The following is a 22,259-nucleotide window of genomic DNA, read 5'->3' as shown; positions in this document are numbered from 1 at the left end:
TTGAGCAGTACTCAAGATTGGATTCCAGTAGTGTTCCATACATTGTCTCCTGTGTAGATGACCTACTCTTTTATAAAATTCTCCTTTTAACTCACGGTGAACATTTGCCTTCCCTACCACCATCTTTACGTATTCATTTCAGTTCATATCTGTCTGCAATGTTATATCTGGATATTTAATCCACATGAGTGTGCCAAGCAGTGCACCATTAATACTGTATTTGAGCATTATAGGACTGTTTTTCCTTCTCATCTGCATTAACTTAAAATTTTCTACTTTTAGGGGAAACTGTCATTCATCACAACAAATAGAAATTCTGTCTACATCTACCTGAATTGTTGAGCAGTCATTCAGTTATGATACTTTCCCTTATACTTACCCAGATATCCCTGAAATAAAATTTAAAAAAATGTTTGTTTATATTCTAATATTTTATTAGCATTTGTTGTTACAAACGCAGAAAACAAATTTTACAACAAGTATATCCATAGTGTAGTCACAATGGGTCTTCCTTCTGGAAGGATGGCAGAATAATATGACTACATTTTCAACAATATTACAACTACATTTTTGTATGGAAAGACAGAAAACATGAAATATGAAGAGCCAAATCACACTTGAGGCACTTAGTGGCGATCTTCTTCTTGCACATTCTCCATTGCAGTTGTATTTTCTTGTTTGTTTTGTAATATATTGCTAAATCACCAACATAATGTTTTTTTCCCATCATAGCATGATTCAATTTCATTTACTCTGGAATGTTGTCATCTGCTTAGGACAATCCTCTTCTTTCCATCAAGTATGGCAGTGGCAATATGGCCTCTTCTTTCCATCAAGTATGGCAGTGGCAATATGGCCTCTTCTTTCCATCAAGTATGGCAGTGGCAATATGGTGCCTAAATGTGAGATCATCCATTGGCCCCTCATTATGCCTGTACAGATTCCAAGTATTTTGTGCAGCAACAGTGATTAGATGTGCTATTATAGGAAAATACCACTTTTTCCTCTCATGGATATGTAGTTTGTTCGGCGTGATCTATTCCATCCATATGATTATTATATGCTTGGAACAGTCTAGGTTGAGGTGCTGACACTTTCTGTTTCTTCTCCCTGGAGAATCGGCCTGCCTGTCTCAGTGGCAGAGCCTGGTCATAATTGGTAGCCAAAGTAATGACACTGTTATCATTCCACATGACAACTAATATTCCTGAAATAAAAGGAAGTTAATTAACATGTTGACTTGTTTCAAAGCATAACATTTTAACGTATACCTTTAGACATTTACCAGAATTTTTATCTGGACAGGACTTGTGTGTTCCTCTTTTCTCCTTCTTAAATGTTTCTGGTGGAGACAAAATTCAGCTTTTAGGTATTCTGTTGTGGCAGATTGTCCCAGTAGCTTCAGTGCCTCTTTTCTTGAGATCTTGCAGAAGCTGAATGCTCGCGGAACTTACATCCATATTGAATTGGTTTAACATACACCATTATGAAAACACTTGAAATTATTTGGACATAATGCAATTTTTTTAAATTAGTTATTTACCCTTGAAGTACTGTTTACACCCATGTCGTTCAAAATATGGAACCATCAACTCATCAACTGATTGAAGGCATTCATTTGGTGGCAGTGCTATAAATCTCTCATTGAGCATGGATAACAATCTTCTGATTTTTGCAAATCTATCATTTGGACCCAGTTCATCATTGTTGCAAATATGAAGATTGTTCATAATAAAATCAAATTGGTGCCTTGATATGGCATTGGAGACAAGTTCATTATGGCTGTCAGTTTCTCCTTGCCAGTACATCTTCCTCCTCACAACCACAACATACCCACTAAGGAGAAGAACAGCTATAAAAACCCACATTTCATTATCAGTGCAGTCTCCCAATTTATTTCTTTTCATTGCATACTGATTGGCATATGTAACCATCAGGCTAATAATCCCTTCTTCAAAAAAATTTTCTAGTATTCTAAAGGACTCATACCTTTTTCTTTAGGTACAGTATTCATTACAGGCCATTCTACAGTTGATTCACAAATCCTGTCTTTTGCTGAGTTACAACTTTCTTCTTTCCTAGAATTACATTTTGAAATAGAATCCTGTTTATATATTTTTTTTTTTTTTTTTTTTTTAGGAAGGAGGAGTAGCTGACTGAGATATCTGATGCTTATTCCCAGTATTATTTGTGTTGTTGCTACACACTGAAGATGTACCAAGTATTTGTTCCTTCTGAAGACAATTTATTTCCATTGGTGAATTTAGAGTCAAAGTCCAAATATGTGGGTCAGTAATCAAAACATTTGCATTTAGCTGACATGCAGGTAAGTTATCTATACAAGGATTATCCTCATCACCTTGATCTTCATCAGCAATGTCACCTGTGGCATTCAGAGGAGGAGTTGGAACCAAATCTACATTATTATTTAGTAAATCATCATTGCTGTACAGAATATTGTATAGTTCATTTAGTGCAACCCTTTTCCCACAAGTACATAGGCAAGATGTCACATAATCCTACCATCCTCCCGGAAGGATGTTTAGAAATAAGGCCCTAAATACTACCTATGAAACTGTTTTTAGATAATACTTCTTACTGCTGTATGTAAGATTAAACATTTAAGATGTTATTAACACAAAAATAATATAAATAATAAACATTCATAATAAAGTTTACTCACCCATACAAAACTATGTTGGTCCATTCATCCATTGCTGCAGAAGAGTGATTTTCAAAGAACAACACAGACAACTGTGGTACCAGTATGACAGTCTACACTCTCTCAACAATGGACTTAAAACGTATGTTTCATTGTTTGAAAAATTTTCCACAACTCCAACAATGTTAGTTATTTTAATTATTGTAATTCTATGCATACAATCCTTTTGGAAGGATCATAGGGTCATCTGGGCTAAAGTATCATGAGTAAAGTCAAAGATTGCTGTGTACCCCATCTGTCAAAGCATTTATGTATACAGATAAAATGAATGCTGCTATCACACTTCCCTGGGACTCTATTCCCTTCCTCCTCCTCCTCCTCCTCCTCCTCCTCCATCATGGCACTTTTACTAAGAAAGCAAAATTATATGCAGACCTCAGAAGAGACAAGTAAATAAATATACTCCAACAAATGTCCTTCAAAATTACTGTATAAGAGAGACATACAAAACAAGTGAAATTATTTTCAGCCTCATAAAATGATACTTTCAGTTAACCAAAAGCACAAGAAACTGCCAAAAGCTACATACAATGAAAAATGTGGACATATTCATGGTGTAAAAGTCATAATTTCATGTAGTGCATCAATGGAAATACAAAAGTTTTGTTCTTGTTACAAGTGGAATACTTATTATAAGTAGCAGTTCTGTTATATTAATAAAAAGACACTCCTGTTTCAGTTTCTATACAATACAATATTGTCCCCATGACATTAAAAGCTACAATGACCATTCTTGTTTCACATTTCATTCGCATCTACTTCTCCATGACTCGCTTAGCCACACTGTTTGTTGCTTACTTCTGCACATTCATGTTGTTCCCATTTCATAATTTATTTATTAATAGACTGTCTTCTGTTAAAGATTTTATTTCATTAGTGCCTATAGAGCCAAAATAGGTAATGCTTTTTTAGTTAAGGTAGAACAATATCGTTATATGCAGGACATTTTCCTTAAGGTTTAATATACATACATATTCATATTACATTTCAGGAACGCGGATGATTGTGTTGAATCCTTCTGGTAAAGATGAAACTGGATTTTACAGGCAAAAATCATTAGCAGCAATGTTTGACTCTTTTGGAAATGGTATTATATATGATATATCAGGAAAAGTAAGGTAAATTCTCTGTGTAAAAGTTTTAAAAGACGTATTTAAAAATCAGCTGGGAGAAATCATGTTGAATTAGTGTGGTATGTGGTACTCATTAAAAGACATGATTTCTTCATGACTTTTAGCTTAAGTACAAATGTTGAAATTTCAAAACAAACCAGCATTAGGAAAAGACCATAACTCTTGGGATTACTTTTATGCCGTCCTATGGGCAATCCCCCAGCAATTAATCTGAGAAGGTTATCTGAGAAATTAGGAATTTCCATACTTTGGAGACCATAAATTAAATATTCTCAAAATACATTGATTACTGTTAAGCTTTTTACTTAAGAGGACACTTTAAAACATCAAACATATGTAGTTTCATCATATACTGTAAAAACACATTATTTTTTCAATGATCCAATTTCACAAAGATGAGATTATCTCTTCTCGTGACAGTGCAAATTCATGCTTCTAGTAAATAGCACCAAATTAATTGTGTGGTTAAAAATTTCATTTATAGGCTCTTATGACATTAAAGATAACAATAATTCTGCATTATCCATATGTTTATATGATTTTATATTACAAGGAATGGAAGAAAGCAAGTTACCAATATGCAGCACAGCTGACAGGCACATGGATCACTAAAAAGATATTTAATACTTATTATGAATATTGAATATTATTGATTGGAATATAATATTTACATTAAGACAGGCTACTGAGCACAAAACAAGAGAGGCACAGACCTGTGGATCTTCACACAGATTGGCAATAAATTGCTTAGCTGTTAGTCAAAGTCCTTAAGACTATTAGTACAGTAGTTTTATTCATGTTGTGTCACTTTTATAAAGATATTGGACATATCATGGTATTACAGTCAAAGACAAAATATTATAATCAATAAATACAGGCACTTAAATACTGACAGGTTTAGTGTGGCAAGGGCAAGACAGGTACTCAGATGTGGGCTTAATGGATGAACCATGAAGAAATTTGCTGGAGGTAACTGAGGGAAACTACAGGAAACCTAAATCAGGATGGTTGGATGGGGATGACAGCATCTAGAGTCCTGAATACAAGACCAAACTGTTTAATTCAGCATAACTTCCTTTGATTTATCTCTAGTGTACAATATTATTTTGTTTATGTATGCTTTCAAAAGACCAAGATGATAAGCTTTGATTTCCCTTTTGTACTGCATAACTTCCTATTTACTTGCTTGAAAAATTGTATCTGAAGTTTTTATGGACTCATCATCTAATAGAAGCTTAAAATAATCTTCAGTGAGATCAATTTTGGAGCAAGGTTGAGTGCAGAAAATTTTAAAACAGAGTTTATCAGGATGTATTAATGAACATGAATTTACTTCTGCTTATGCATTAACTGTAGTTTAAAATCACCTTGGAAGCAAAGAGAGCCACCTGTTTCATACTACTGACTAAGGAGAGACACATCAGCTAAAAGAAATGAGGGAAGTCACTTTGTGTTCCAATCCATCCAATTTTAGCTTTACTTCATCTCAAGTGTTAATGGAATTTGACGCATTTGAGAGAAATACACCCTGCTGGAGACTCCAACACTATCCTGGCACGAAAGTTCAAGGCTTTCCCTAACCATGGCTCAAACAGTGGTGCAAACTGAGAGCAGGTAGTATCTATTGCTTCACATTGTCCTAGTTCTTGGACGTAATGTAAGGCATGTTGAATTGAAAACCCAAATGTTTTCGTCTGCTGTGTCTGCAACCATCAGGAGAGGCAGTACACAAGTAGTTTGCACTTTGTCTAACAGGGATATTCCATGATGTCCAAATGCCCTTAATTTTGATCACACATTGTCCAAAAGCAGAACACCAATACTGAAATATGTGGATTAATTTATCAAGAGACCAGTCCACTAGTGTCAAAATGAAATGCCACAGGCACTTCCTGTAACTCTGCATGTAACATTATCTTGCCAGGCACTACTACATTACCACTGTATATATTGTTATTGCAGCGAACCACATAGATTTGGGCACACAGTTGCAATGTGTGCCACAGAAGTTGGCAGACACTGTGACCATCAGGGCCACCATTTATGGATATACACATAGCCCCTCTTCCATACACTCTACTGGCTAGCCTCACTCTCAGTAACATGTTAACCTTATGACTAGAATTATCAGACTAGTAGTGTAACTACTCCATGGCAACAAGTTATTTCTAGATGTAATAAAATATTGTGTTTGTCACTGTCTTTGTGTTCTTGTGATTAGAAAACACTGACGACAAGCAGGGTCATATTTTAATGTGTTTTTTCATTATATGGTTACTTTTCACATCTAGTCACAACATGGAGTCTCTGCTTCAAACATTCATGCAACAATAGAAGGAGCTCATCACAGTCATGCAACACGCTTTGCCAGCATTGGTCTCTAAACTGTGGTCTCTGGTTCTGTTTCCTCCTCTATTCTGGCTTTGTGATGAGGCAGTAGAAGATTGGGAAATGTATGAACACTGCCTATGGCAACTTTTCCATGCCTTTCATGTTGTAGATTCGGAACCTTCCTCATTGTCATTTGACAATTTATGTTAATTGTCTTCCTATTATCACCTACACACACACACACACACACACACACACACACACACACACACACACACACACACACATTGTGGCAGCTAAGCCTGAATTCCAAAAATTTAAGAAGCAGCCCCATCAGTCTCATGCCTGTGCTGAAAACCTCCAAGACCTTAGTCGCAAGTGCCATTTTGTCATGGGCAAGTCAAAGTAATCATATGCTGATGTTATGATTTGTGATGTTATCATCCATTCTGCCCTCCATTTATACAAAATTGACTGACCAGTTCTACAGTATATTAGGTGTATTTAAACAGGTATTAAAAATACTAAAATATAAAACTAAATGAAAAGTCCAATAGTCGCTAGTTAGATAACCTCTCCCTAAAGAGGTTTTGTCAATTGTCCAGAGGTCTCACATGCTACTACTCAACAGCTGGAAGCCTGGTCCAATGTTTCAGCAGTACAGGGTGGCCTGACCGTGTCCAATGCATATGGGGAGAACAATGTAGAAGTGGTGTAAGCCAGCTGATCTGGTGGCTTCCACACAGCACTTAAACAGTGTTCTAGCCACTTCTCCCTGTTTTCATCGTGTACGTTTTGTTACTCCCAGCATTACAGATCAGTATCTCCAGCATTGAGCTGTCTGTCATAAGTATCGGAAAAAAAGGGCACATTGTTATAGTTTGCCACTCAACTGCACAGAACACAGCATCAGAAAACATAGATATGGATATCCAGGAAGTGTCATCATCAGGGCCAGTTACTGACTAGGATTCCAATAAGCTTTTTCTTGAAGTTTTGGTTCTCTCACGACATCTGCACCTGTAGATGGACACTGGTGCAGCAGTTTCCCTACTTAGTGCCCAAATATATTCAGGCCTCAGCTGTCTGCCACTGTCACTGGTACACAGGCACCTTGGGGGACGTGACAAATAGAAAATCTTTGCTTGGCCCATCCTCGATTGGCCAGTTCTCAGCTGTTACCTCTATTGCCATACATGATGCTAGTTCAGGAAACCTTTGCAAGTTTGATGGCTTTCAGGCCTTTAGCATTTCAGTCAAAGACTCCATGCAGTTGGTATTAGCCAACATACCCTGTCAATCATTGGAATCTCTGTGCTCAGAATTTCAGGATGTCTTTGTGGAAAGCCTAAGATGTACCATAGACTTTCAAGCCAACATAACCTAGAAGCTGTCAACTAGTTCTAGATTTCTTCATGCTAGGCAGATTCCTGTAGTCCCATGCTTCCAAGTCGAGATGGATCTGAACTGACTTGCCTCTTTCTAAGTTGTGGTTCCCAATTCATCTAGGGAATGGGACATATGCCTGGTCATGGTGAAGAAAGCCTATGTTAAATTGCGACTTTTTAGCAGTTTTAAAGTCTCCATGAATACACAGTTTGTGGTCAACACATACCTATTGCCAGTGTCTGGACAAACTGTTCACATGCTTAGCAGGTGGCCAATTATTCTCTAAACTTTATATTTCCAAAGTGTATCACCAATTACACCTGGATGAGGAGCCCAAGCATATCGTGAATTGTAATATGCCTTTCAGCTTATATCAATACATATGACTGACTTTTGGGATGGCAATTGCTCCCCTAACTTTTCAACGCTGTCTGGAACAGGTCACATCCACTATTCCACCCTGTTTCAATTACCTGGATGACATTGTTGTTAGAGGATATACTATGAGCAACCATCTACACAATCTCCAGACCCTTTTTCAAAAATTTCAAGCTGTGCGTCTGTATTGTAATCTCCAATTTTTTCCAACCATCTCTTGAGTGTCTGCTCCATGCCATTTGTGGCAAGGCATCCAACTTGTCTGGAGCAATGCTGTGTCCTGATCTTTGCAAGAACTACAGGCTTTCCTGTGTAACATTGCTTATTACCACAGGTTCGTTCCTGGTGCATCCACCATTGCAACCCCTTTCTATCTACTTCTAGGGAATGATGCTTCCTTTGTCTGGTCTTCAGTGTGTGACAAGGCCTTTACCATACTGAAGGAATGCCTTGGGTCAGCACTGTGTCAAGCTACCTTTGATCCCAACAAGTCATTGGTTTTGGCTATGAACATCTTGCAGTACAGTATGGGAGCAGTCCTGATCCTTCAGAATGCAGATGGTTCAGAGCAACCACTAGCGTTTGCATCCCAAACTCTAGTCACTGGCATTTGCATCACAAACTCACAGTCCAACACAGGTCCATTACTCTCAGGTCGAGAAAAAGCCTCTGGTCATTTTGTATGTGATCACAAAATTTCACATTTTCTTGTATGGCATCAAATTCCAATAATTATGAACCACAAGCCACTTCATTATTTACTCCATCCACCCAATAAGGCAGCACATAATTTGTAGCAATGGGCCTTGTTCTTCTCCAAATACAATTGTGATGTTCACTTTTGCCTCGTTGAGTGCCATGCAAACATGGACACCCTATCCTGGCTGCCCATTGGCCTATATCCCTAATTTGATCATGAGGAGCTCATTTGTTTTCATGTGGATGTCTGCTCCCACCAAGAGGAAGACAAGTTTCCAATCACTGGAGTCCAAGTCACGAATGCAACAGCATCCAACCCCATACTCAAGGAGGTAGTCTACCCCATCCAGGAAGGTTGGTATCCTCATCCTCTGGGCTGCACTTATGATCCATTTTGAAACTAATTTGTCTTGCACCACCATCTTTCAGTCTTAGAAGGGGTCCTCCTCCTCTCCACAAACAACACAACTCCCAGAGTGGTTATTCCAGGGAATTTGCAGTAGGAGGTCTTACAGCTATTACGTGAGGATCAATGGTGTGTTTCCGTCACCAAAGGGTGCTGCAACATTTGTTTGCTGCATATCTCAGTGTGCTAGCCAACAGGCAGCTCCCAAGTCGTCATTCTCCCCATGGCCTCCAGCAACATGGCTGTGACAGGGATTTTTTCTGCCCGAGAACTGGATGTTTGTGTGGTCTTTATTATCATTTGGGAAATGTCTAGACTGGAAATGGAAAGATTTTGAACTTGTATGAGTGCTGATGATCATGATGTTGAGTGACCCACAAACCAACATAATCATCATCTTCATCTAGCAACCAACCCTGGGGATGCATCCATGCGAATTCTGAAGGTCCATTTCTGAATGCATTTTGGCTGATTGTCATTGAAGCATTTTTGAATTTTCCATACATGATCTAATGCGCCTGGGCTGCTATTGAAGTCACTATTCATGCTCCCTATTCAATTTTTTTTTCTGTTGGATGTCTCCCAGCTATTCTTGTTTCTGACAATGGACCCCAGTTACTGTCGCAGACATTTTGTGATTTCTCTATGTGGTTGGGCATTAACCATGCTCACTCCTCTCCCTTTCACCCCCAGTCTGATGTGGGGGGGATAATGCATGGCTTGCATCTTCAAGATCAAGATGGAAAAATATCTGCAGGACTTCCCCACTGAGGAGGCATTATAGTTTTCTTTTGATAGCCTAACAGATGTCTCCTGTTGGTTCCTGTAGCCCTGCTGAGCTTCTCCACAGGCACCAGTTGAGAAGACTGCTCCACCTCCTTGATCCGGGATCTCACCCACCATTGTGTTCTGCTGTACCAGGTTTCCTGCTGGGCAGTCTGAGCATGTGGTTTTTGTCAGTACCCTCACTGGTTACTGAGAGCCATCATGCATCAGAACAGCCACCACATCTACACCCTCCAGATCAAAGACCAAGAGGTCCAATGCCATCAAAATTAGCCCTGCATCTGGGTGGGTAACCTCCTCCCTCCCCACATCCAGGTTGTTCCGCCACCTGCTCCATTGCCCTGCTCACTCAGTGCTGCCTATCTGCTGGTGTTCCAGCCTCCTCTTCCACCTGCGTCAACTTCTCCTCCCAATGAGCCTACAAATTTGCAGCCTCTGGCAGCAACCCCAGTGGACCCCCCGCTTGTGGAATGCACCTCACCAGTTCTGTGTCTGATGCACAGCCTCAGCCTTTGGCAGAGTTGCCTCCACCATTCACACCACAGCTGGACAGTGCCAGTGATCCCAGCTTGGTCTGCCTGTCCAGTCATCTTGTGCTTTGAGTGGGGGTGTTGGGTCACTCCTCATGCCAGCCACTTTTGCCCATATTCTAGGGTCTCCAGTGACTGGAAGTTGCTCTCTCCCCCACATCTGAGGCCTCCTTGGACATGGGCACTGTCTCCTCATCCGATTGGGAGTTGCTTTCCCCATCACATCTGAGACCCCCATGGACATGCGGCTCCAAATTGCGGCTGTCCATACCTTGCCCCAGGAATCAGCGTGCTCCTTCACTCCTAGGGAGAGGTGTGTAGTGACTCAGATAGATTCCACACCCCAGATCTGGGCATGTAGTTGCAAGGCACACAACAGAAGTCAGCAGACACTAGAACTGTTAGAGGCCACACCTCATGGATGTGCAAACAGCCTCTCCTCCATGCACTCTACCAGCTGACTGACAGCTTAAAAAGTCAGGCTAGCCAGCCTCACTTTCGTTACACGTTGACTTTCTGACTAGGATTCTCAGACTAATACTGTAGCCGCTGTGTGGTAAGTGTCATCTTGTAACAGTTCACTTTTAGACATAATAAAGTGTGGTGTCCATCATTTTCTTTGTGTTCTTTTTATTAGAACAGTTCCTAACCTAAATTGCAAACAATGTTACTTGATATCTGCCACACTGTGACATACCTCTGCAGTATGCCCTTTATGAAAACAGTGGCAGTATTCAGCTCCATAATGAGGACACTCCATTGAGCATGCTATGTAAAACAATCTGGACAGATAAGTAACAACTGAACCCACTATGACGAGCATGTTGGATCAAACTGGGGCAGCACAGGACATAGCTGATGGACTGCAGTCGGATGAGACATATTTATCACATTAGGATCTGAGACAGAAGTTACACGCACTAAATATGTTCTTGCTGAAGTGATAGTAAAACTTCTGAAATCAGAAGAAAACATGTGCTCTGCAGCCTATGAGATTTCAAAAGCACAGTCAATGCATAACATTTCTGCTAGGCAGAGTTCTAACTGTCATAAGGCCTGTGTGTACATGTGTTTATAAGGGGCCATATGGACTGCAACATCTCAAATCAAACTCTCAGCATAGGATTGTCCACAGGTACATGAAAAGTTACAGTTTCTATTTAAACCTTGATGGTTAGCAGTTCATGAGGTACAACTTTCAGAATTAGATTTGTGATGATGTCTTTCAGCATAGGATTGTCCACATATGCACATAAATTTACACTTTCTACTTACACATTGATGGTCAGCAATCCATGAGGTATAACATTCAGAATTAGATTTGTGACGTTGAATAAACTCTAAAAAAGATGCTTCTGCATGCTTCTTGGTGAAAAAGTGTGCCAAAAGCAAGGCAAAAATGTCTGACAGCACATATGGGTTAAGTCAAATTTTGCACTAACTAATACAGCTGAGGATTTGTTGAACACAAAAATGACTGGATACTTAATATCATTTGCCTGAAAACGCAGCACTAACCATGTTTGGTATACTTCCCAGTGTCCCTGCACAACTTTGAATAGCTGAAAACCTGGAATAGGTGGCAGTGCTTGTGATTTCTGGAGCATTCAGCTCTTCAAAATCATTGTTTGTTCCTAATTTAGACTGAGTTGTTGTTGTCACAGCTTGAAACACTTAAATGTATCCTTGATAGTTGTGCCTTGACATGTAAGGAGCTCCTCATCACCAGTTTTATGTGCTGTTCTTATGTGGTAAAATGTACAACAAATGACAGTAAGTTCACAATAAAATATCTGTTCAGAGCCACAAGGAAATAAAAAAAAATTCCATAGATAGTTCACTGTGAATGCTGGTTAAACTGAATACTAGCTAGTTGCCATACAGTAACACAGATCTGGTGGTATTAATAGATGTTGGTGCAAACCACCAAATTTGTTAGTTCACTTGACTGAGTAAGTATACCAGTCCATGGGTGTTGAACCAAAAATTCACTGCAGCACTCTTACATGCAGGCATAGTTGATGCAAAAGTAAGAACAATATGCCTTACTATCTAGCAAAGTTTGTAAATACTGTGACAGCATCTAGTGTAGTGTCAGATCAGAACACACCATCAGCTGACTAACAGAGCAGAAGAGTGAGTCTGCTCAGGTTCAAATCATCCAGCTAGCTGGTCTCACATGATTTTTCTGCCAGAGATGCCGTGTCTTCCTTGCTAGCAGTGTTCTCACCAGACAGAGGCATAATGACACTTCCAGAATGAATTTTGCATTCTGCATCAGAGTGTGCACTGATATGAAACTTTTTGGGAGATTAAAGCTGTGTGTGAGATCTAGACATGAACTTGAAACCTTTACCTCAAGTACAGATAGTGTTGAGGATTAGTGGACAAAGTTCAAAACCATCGTACAATATGCGTTAGATGAGTATGTGCCAAGCAAGATCGTAAGAGATGGGAAAGAGCCACCGTGGTACAACAACTGAGTTAGAAACCTGCTGCGGAAGCAAAGGGAACTAGACAGCAAACATAAACATAGCCAAAGCCTTGCAGACAAACAAAAATTACGCGAAGCGAAATGTAGTGTGAGGAGGGCTATGTGAGAGGCTTTCAATGAATTCAAAAGTAAAGTTCTATGTACTGACTTGGGAGAAAATCCTAAGAAATTTTGGTCCTATGTCAAAGTGGTAGGTGGATCAAAACAAAATGTCCAGACACTCTATGACCAAAATGGTTCTGAAACAGAGGATGACAGACTAAAGACCGAAATACTAAATGTCTTCTTCCAAAGCTGTTTCACAGAGGAAGACTGCACTGTGCTTCCTTCTCTAGATTGTTGCACAGTTGACAAAATGGTAGATATCGAAATACACTCCTGGAAATTGAAATAAGAACACCGTGAATTCATTGTCCCAGGAAGGGGAAACTTCATTGACACATTCCTGGGGTCAGATACATCACATGATCACACTGACAGAACCACAGGCACATAGACACAGGCAACAGAGCATGCACAATGTCGCCATATCCACCTTTCGCAGCAATGCAGGCTGCTATTCTCCCATGGAGACGATCTTAGAGATGCTGGATGTAGTCCTGTGGAACGGCTTGCCATGCCATTTCCACCTGGCGCCTCAGTTGGACCAGCGTTCGTGCTGGACATGCAGACCGCGTGATACGATGCTTCATCCAGTCCCAAACATGCTCAATGGGGGACAGATCCGGAGATCTTGCTGGCCAGGGTAGTTGACTTACACCTTCTAGAGCACGTTGGGTGGCACGGGATACATGCGGACGTGCATTGTCCTGTTGGAACAGCAAGTTCCCTTGCCAGTCTAGGAATGGTAGAATGATGGGTTCGATGACGGTTTGGATGTACCGTGCACTATTCAGTGTCCCCTCGACGATCACCAGAAGTGTACGGCCAGTGTAGGAGATCGCTCCCTACACCGTGATGCCGGGTGTTGGCCCTGTGTGCCTCGGTCATATGCAGTCCTGATTGTGGCGCTCACCTGCACGGCGCCAAACACGCATACGACCATCATTGGCACCAAGGCAGAAGCGACTCTCATCGCTGAAGACGACACGTCTGCATTCGTCCCTCCATTCACGCCTGTCGCGACACCACTGGAGGCGGGCTGCACGATGTTGGGGCGTGAGCGGAAGACGGCCTAATGGTGTGCGGGACCGTAGCCCAGCTTCAGGGAGACGGTTGCGAATGGTCCTCGCCAATACCCCAGGAGCAACAGTGTCCCTAATTTGCTGGGAAGTGGCGGTGCGGTCCCCTATGGCACTGCATAGGATCCTACGGTCTTGGCGTGCATCCATGCGTCGCTGCGGTCTGGTCCCAGGTTGACGGGCACGTGCATCTTCCGCCGACCACTGGCGACAACATCGATGTACTGTGGAGACCTCACGCCCCACGTGTTGAGTAATTTGGCGGTACGTCCACCCGGCCTCCCGCATGCCCACTATACGCCCTCGCTCAAAGTCCATCAACTGCACATACGGTTCACGTCCACGCTGTCGCGGCATGCTACCAGTGTTAAAGACTGCGAAGGAGCTCCCTATGCCATGACAAACTGGCTGACACTGACGGCGGCGGTGCACAAAAGCTGCGCAGCTAACGCCATTCGACAGCCAACACCGCGGTTCCTGGTGTGTCCGCTGTGCCGTGCGTGTGATCATTGCTTGTACAGCCCTCTCGCAGTGTCCGGAGCAAGTATGGTGGGTCTGACACACCAGTGTCAATGTGTTCTTTTTTCCATTTCCAGGAGTGTAGATGACAGAGGGATAGAGAAACAATTAAAATCGCTCAAAAGAGGAAAGGCCGCTTATCCTGACGGGATACCAGTTCGATTTTACACAGAGTACGCGAAGGAAATTGCCCCCCTTCTTGCAGCGATGTACCGTAGGTCTCTAGAAGAGCGAAGCATTCCAAAGGATTGGAAAAGGGCACAGGTCATCCCCATTTTCAAGAAGGGACGTCGAACAGATGTGCAGAGCTATAGACCTATATCTCTAATGTCGATCAGCTGTAGAATTTTGGAACACGTATTATGTTCGAGTATAATGTCTTTTCTGGAGACTAGAAATCTACTCTGTAGGAATCAGCATGGGTTTCGAAAAAGACGGTCGTGTGAAACCCAGCTCACGCTATTCGTCCAAGTGACTCAGAGGGCCTTAAACACGGGTTCACAGGTAGATGCCGTGTTTCTTGACTTCCGCAAGGCATTTGACACAGTTCCCCACAGTCGTTTAATGAACAAAGTAAGAGCATACGGACTATCAGATCAGTTGTGTGATTGGATTGGGGAGTTCCTAGATAACAGAACGCAGCATGTCATTCTCAAAGGAGAGAAGTCTTCCGAAGTAAGAGTGATTTCAGGTGTGCCGCAGGGGAGTGTCATTGGACTGTTGCTATTCACAATATACATAAATGACCTGGTGGATGACATCGGAAGTTCACTGAGGCTTTTTGCAGATGATGCTGTGGTGTATCGAGAGGTTGCAACAATTGAAAATTGTACTGAAATGCAGGAGGATCTCCAGCGAATTGACACATGGTGCACAGAATGGCAATTGAATCTCAATGTAGACAAGTGTAATGTGATGCGAATACATAGAAAGATAGGTCCCTTATCATTTAGCTACAAAATAGCAGGTCAGCAACTGGAAGCAGTTAATTCCATAAATTATCTGGGAGTACGCATTAGGAGTGATTTAAAATGGAATGATCATATAAAGTTGATCGTCGGTAAAGCAGATGCCAGACTGAGATTCATTGGAAGAATCCTAAGGAAATCCAATCCGACAACAAAGGAAGTAGGTTACAGTATGCTTGTTCACCCACTGCTTCAATACTGCTCAGCAGTGTGGGATCCGCACCAGATAGGGTTGATAGAAGAGATAAAGAAGATCCAACGGAGAGCAGCGCGCTTCATTACAGGATCATTTAGTAATCGCGAAAGCGTTACAGCGATGATAGATAAACTCCAGTGGAAGACTCTGCAGGAGAGACGCTCAGTAGCTTGGTACGGGTTTTTGTTAAAGTTTCGAGAACATACCTTCACCGAAGAGTCAAGCAGTATATTGCTCCCTCCTACGTATATCTCGCGAAGAAACCATGAGGATAAAATCAGAGAGATTAGAGCCCACACAGAAGCATACCAACAATCCTTCTTTCCACGAACAATACGAGACTGGAATAGAAGGGAGAACCAATGGAGGTACTCAGGGTACCCTCCGCCACACACCGTCAGGTGGCTTGCGGAGTATGGATGTAGATGTAGATGTAGATGTAGATGTAGATGTAGATGTAGATGCAGATGTAGATGTAGATGTAGATGTAGATGTACTTTTCACAGGTAAGTGCTATATGAACTGAACTACCAGGCATGACTCATTACTCATCCTCACAGCTTTACTTCCACCAGTATCTCGTGTCCAACCTTCCAAACTTGACAGAAGTTCTCCTGTGAAACTTCCAGGACTAGCACTCCTGGAAGAAACAATATTATGGAGACAAGGCTTAGCTGCAGCTTGGGGATGTTTCCAGAATGAAATTTTCACTCCCCAGCAGTGTGTGCACGGATATGAAATGTCCTGGCAGATTAAAACTATGTGCCAAAGCAAGATTCAAACTTGACCTTTTCCAGAAGTTTGGAACATAGTAGATGAGGTAATTGCGCAAGTAGAGCTGTGAGGATGGGTCATGAGTCACGTTTGTGTTTGGTTAGCTCAGTTGGTAGAGCACTTGTCCATAAAAGGAAAAGGTCCTAAGTTTGAGTGACAATCCAGTACATAGTTTTAATCTGACAGAAAGTTTAATATTGGGGTACATTTTGCTGCAGAGTGAAAATTTCATTCTGGAGACATCCCCACATTATGGCTAAGCTATGTCTTCACAAGATCCTTTCTTCCAGGAGCGCTAGTCCTGAAATTTTATCTGGAGAACTTCTGTGAAGTTTAGAGGATAGGAAATCAGGTACAGTTTAAGTATGGCTGTGAGGATAGGTCATGAGTCATGTTTGAGTAGCTTAGTTGGTAGAGCAGATGCCTGTGAAAGATAAAGATTTCAAGTCTGTGTCTAGGTCTGGCACAAAGTTTTAATCTGCCAGGGAGTTTCATAATGTCACATGTTGACTGTTCTGTGTCTTCCTTTGATATGTCCAGAGGGTTTACAAGACCTATCATGAGATAGTTTAATCTCAGACTTTACCCATGGTGTCATTTTCCCTCCTCAAATGGAAAGTCTCAACATTTTGTATCCTTTAGATTCAATGTAACTTTATTGGATATTGAGAAATTGTAAACTTATGTCAAGGGCTTGACTTGCTTTCTCTGTAAGGACTAATATTCTTGTTTATTCAGTGACTAAAGTTTTTGTCATAATCAAAGAGATTTTTTTCCTCATGATTAATGATGCTGGGAACGTCATAGATGTATGTCAACAGTACTATTAGTCTTAATATTTGTTTGTATTTTAGTTCTCATAAGTGGTTCATTAAAAGTTTGAACTTATTTCGAATTTGCATTATCTCTTTGTACCCAGCCAACAAAGTTTTATCAGAACTAGTCATCAGCTGCACTTTTTTTACTAATGATTTTTGCTTATTTCATTGAGTATGACAGACATGGTATCAAAAGACTGGGACAGACTCAAGAATATAATACCTAAGGCACACTTGTCCATGTCTAGTCTCAAATGCCAGTAATTTAAATTATTATGTGGCTAATTCTGTGCTTCTGACAATTCAGAACCCCAACTATGATCCATTTAGAAGACATATTTACTCATGTTATTCATTAATTTGTCTTTCATGACTGATTCCATTATTTTTACAATGATGACAGTATTACTTTTCTTGAGCAAAGACACAGCTCTTGTCATTTTAAATACTTTAGAAAATTCCCTGATACATATGAGTCATTTATTTTACACTCCCATGGGAAAAAAGAGAATGAAAAAAAGATAGAAATATGGACCATGAAGGAATTAGCTGAATGAGACAGAAATTGATGTTACCATTCTCTTGTCATGACAATCTTTGTTTACCAGTTTTAGTTACATATTGGTATCACTTCAGCTGAATGGTATTTGTTAACCTGAATAACTTTCTAGACTTAGGAAAAATTATATATGTACATCAAGTCTGACAGATAGCCATATAGCGTTTAAAAGAAAATTAAAAGAATTTCTTAATGGCAACTCCTCCTACTCATTAGATGAATTTTTGGATATAGTAAGTGGGTAATTTCGCAATTTCCACAAAAAAAAAAAAAAAAAAAAGAATTGTGTCATGTAATATTTTGTCTAATGTAATATCTTTTATAGACACCTTTTATTAACCTGACATGTTCCACATCATTATGAAGTGTCGTATTCATGATATATCTAATATGAACTCTAATTTCTCATATCTTATCTTCGTGTTCCTTATGAGCAATGCATGTTGGCAGCAGTAGAATCATTCAGCAGTCAGCTTCAAATGCTGATTCTTTAAATTTTCTTAATAGTGTTTCTTTAAACGAACATCACCTTCCCTCAAGGTATTCCCATTTGAGTTCCTGAAGCATCTTCGTAACACTTACGTGTTGTTCGAACCTACCAGTAACAAATCTAGCAGTCCGCGTCTGAATTGTGTTGATGCCTTTTTTCAGTGTGATCTGGTATGGATCCCAAACACTCATGTAGGACTCAAGAATAGGTTGCACCAATGTTCAATATGCAGTTTCCTTTACAGGTGAACCACTCTTTCCTAAAATTCTCCAAACAAACCGAAGTTGACCATTTGTGTTCACTACTACAATCCTCACATGCTCATGCCACCTCAAATTGCTTTGCAAATTTACACCCAGATATTTAAATGACTTGACAGTATCAAACAGGATACTAGTAGTACTGTATCCATACATTACAAGTTTTATCTTCCTACTCATCTGCATTAACTAACATTTTTTCTCATGTAGGGATAGCTGCCATTCATCACACCAACTGGAAATTTTGTCTAAGTAGTCTTGTATCTTCCTACGGTACACCAGAGCATCATCAGCAAATAATTGCAGATTGCTGCCCACCATGTCTGCCAAATCATTTATGTATACTGAGAACAACGGTGATCTATCACACTTCCCTGGGTCACTCCTGATAATACCCTTGTCTCTGACGAGCACTCGCTGTCGAATACAACATACTGGGTTTTATTATTTAAGAAATCTTTAAGCCACTCACATACCTGTGAATTTATTTCATATGCTTATACTTCATTAACAGCCTGTAATGGGGCACCATGTCAAATGTTTACTGGAAGTCTAAAAATATGGAATCTGCCTGTTGCCCTTCATCCATAGTTCTCAGTACATCATGTGAGAGCAGGGCCAGCTGAGTTTCACATGAGCAATGCTATCTAAAGACACACTGATTCATGGACATAAGCTTCTCTGTCCAAGAAAGTTTATTATATTTGAACTGAGACTATGGTAAAGCATTCTGTAGCAAACGTAAGGTAGATATATTAGTCTGTAATTTTGCATGTTTTCTTATGCCCTTATATACTGGAGTCACCTGCACTTATTTCTAGTCACTTGGGACTTTCTGTAGGGTGAGAGATTCATAGTAAATGGATGCTATGTAAGGTTGCAAGAATATTCTCTGCAAAAATGAACTGGGATTCCATCTGGACCATGTGATGTATTTGCTTTCAAATCTTTCAGTTGTTTCTCTACATCAGATATGCTTATTACTATGATATCCAAATGGGAGTCTGTCTGATCATCAAATGACAGTAGGTTTTTACGGTTCTCCTGTGTGAATGATTTCTTGAATGTGAAATTTAAGACTTTAGCTTTTATTTCACTATCTTCAACTGCCATACCAGAATGGTCAACAAGGGACTGAATGGAAGCCTTGGAACTGCTTAGCAATTTTACGTAAGACCAGAATTTTCTTGGGGTCTCTGTCAGCTCTTTTGCTAAGGTGTGACAGTGGCAGTTGTCATACACTTCACCCATAGATCTTTTCACAGACACACAAATCTCTACCAACCTTCACTTGTCATCATTTGAGCATTCCCTCTTAAAACAAGAGTGCAATAGGCTCTACATCCTCAGCATTTGCCAAATTTCATTAGAAAACCATGGTGAGCCTTCTCTGTTCTTATTAAGCACATAACTCACCAGAACACGATTTACAATTTGCTTGAACTTTGTCCATAATTCCCCTAAATCCATTTTAATGCAACTAAGTGATGGCAATTCACTGTCTAAGTGCGATGCTAATAACTGCTTGTCTGCTCTATCTAGCAGAAACACTCTCCTAGCTTTTTTGCTATAATGATATCATGATCACTAATTTCCATGTCTATACTGACACTGTTGATAAGCCTGGCTTATTTGAAGCTACAAGGCATAAGATGTTTTCATTGTGTATGGGCTGCCGAGCTAGGTGCTCAATACAATTTTCAGAAGTATTCCTACATGACTGTCTACCTATATCCCCTCCCCCCCCCCCCCCCCAATGAATCCATAGACATCCCAGTCTACACTCAGCAGGTTAAAGTTGCCTCCAGCTAGTATTGCATGATCTGGGTTTTTATGTGGTATTGACCATAGACTTTCTATTAATGACTTTATAACTGTCACAGTAGAATTGGGTGGCCAGTAGAAACATCCAACAATTAATATGGTTTCACCCACACCTGTTATATGCGACCAGGTGACTTCAATGTCACACTCAACTTCTATCTCAATAGAGACAACAGTTTTGTCAACTTCGATGAACTCTCCACCTTCTATGGCCTCTAATCTGTCTTTCCAATACATGTTCCATGAGTCGCTAAATATCTCAGAGCTTTTCACTTCAGGTTTCAGCCAGCTCTCAGCCCCAAGAATAATTTGAGTGTGAGAACATTCCCGGAGGGCAGTAAATTCAAGAACTTTGTACAAATACTATGACAGTTTAGTGATAAAGTTGTAACAGTTGAAGTGTCTTTATTCCAAAAGCTGTTTGACTTCTCTTGCCACATACTGACATGTGAGTGTTCATCAGAATACATCAAACTACTGCCTAGCCTAACATTGCCTCATGTGGACTCTGCTAACCAGGTAGCTGCTTCCTTTGGCTACCACACCCCTGACCTACCAAGGGGAGTCCTACAAATCCCCACATGATAACACAGGTCTGTAAATCTGCAGCCAAGACTCAATGAAGCCTTTAGTTGAGACCAAATGAGGCTATAAGTATTTGGATGTTGAATTTTTAATGTCTCAAATAGTCCAATATAAATGTCAAAACAATTCTTAATCTTTCCTCTAATTACCTTTAATTTTTCATTGGTTTTCACAAGAACCAGATCTCCTACCATAAATTTTGTTACTTTTACTCTTCCATCACTGTGTCTGCTTCCTAACATTACACTGTTCCTCTGTATTCTTCTTGACTATCTCCTATCTTTCCTGTGGAAGATATACTTTTATATGCAGATAATACTGTTATTTCATATACTAAACTAGGATGTTTCATAACATACATTATCTAAGGTGGTAAAAAAGGAGTGGTTGAATGTTGTAAGCCATTTAGTATATCCTCAAAATTACACGAACTTTCAATCCAAAAGCTCCTATGCAGTCTGCCAATTTCTCTCCTGTATCTTTCAGTGGACTTACTGGTTGGATTATGCAGATATTAATATTCTGAAGAACTTGAAATACCTTCTCTCCTTTTGAGGACAACTGCAATCAAAAATTAAGAACAAGAGAGGCCCTATTACAGATCCCTGTGGCACACCATGTTTTAATTTCATTTCACCCGAGTCTTCCCCTTGCGCAAATGCAACCTGTCATCTTTTATTTAGGTAGGATTTGAACAGATCCCCAAATAATATATGATTTTAGCATGCTGAGCAGTGCCGTACGTGAGATGCAATCAAATGCCTTCCTGAGGTCACAGAGTAGCAGTGCCATAGACTCCATGTCATCAAAACCCTGACTTAAGTTTTAACTAAGTCACGTACTTCTGTTGTAGTTGTCTTGCCCTTCTGAAAGCTGTGCTGTGTATCATAAAATAGGTTATTTCGTTGAGGATAACTTGATAACTTAACTTTCATTATAGTCTCCATCATATTACAGATATAGCCATGTACCATAACACTTCATGTGTGATACCTTTTTTGTAGACTGGTACAGTGTGTACTACTTTCAGGATGCCTGGAAATTTCCCATCATATATGCATTTATTTATTACTAGTGATAGTGGCTGAACATTTTCACAGATTATAGTTTTTAATATAGTACAGGACATGCCATATGTATCAGGGCTTCCTAAGTGTTTGTAGTCTTTTACTATTTTTATTGTGTCTTTTGAATACACTCTCTCAAATTACCATGCT

At 40.2% G+C, this 22,259-nt stretch overlaps 1 protein-coding gene across 3 annotated transcripts in view; it reads left to right on the top strand.

Moving 5' to 3' along the window:
• LOC126276370 (uncharacterized) overlaps positions 1–22,259 on the top strand; it is a 252,682-nt gene that overhangs the window by 169,684 nt on the left and 60,739 nt on the right. For all 3 annotated transcript variants that reach the window (XM_049977284.1, XM_049977274.1, XM_049977291.1), the window contains exon 5: positions 3,714–3,840. In XM_049977284.1, coding sequence (XP_049833241.1) covers positions 3,714–3,840 — 127 coding nt within the window. The remainder of the gene's footprint in view (positions 1–3,713; positions 3,841–22,259) is intronic.

This window comes from Schistocerca gregaria, chromosome 1 (assembly GCF_023897955.1).
Source record: "Schistocerca gregaria isolate iqSchGreg1 chromosome 1, iqSchGreg1.2, whole genome shotgun sequence".
NCBI lineage: Eukaryota > Metazoa > Arthropoda > Insecta > Orthoptera > Acrididae > Schistocerca > Schistocerca gregaria.
This window is presented reverse-complemented; position numbering and strand designations above follow the sequence as displayed.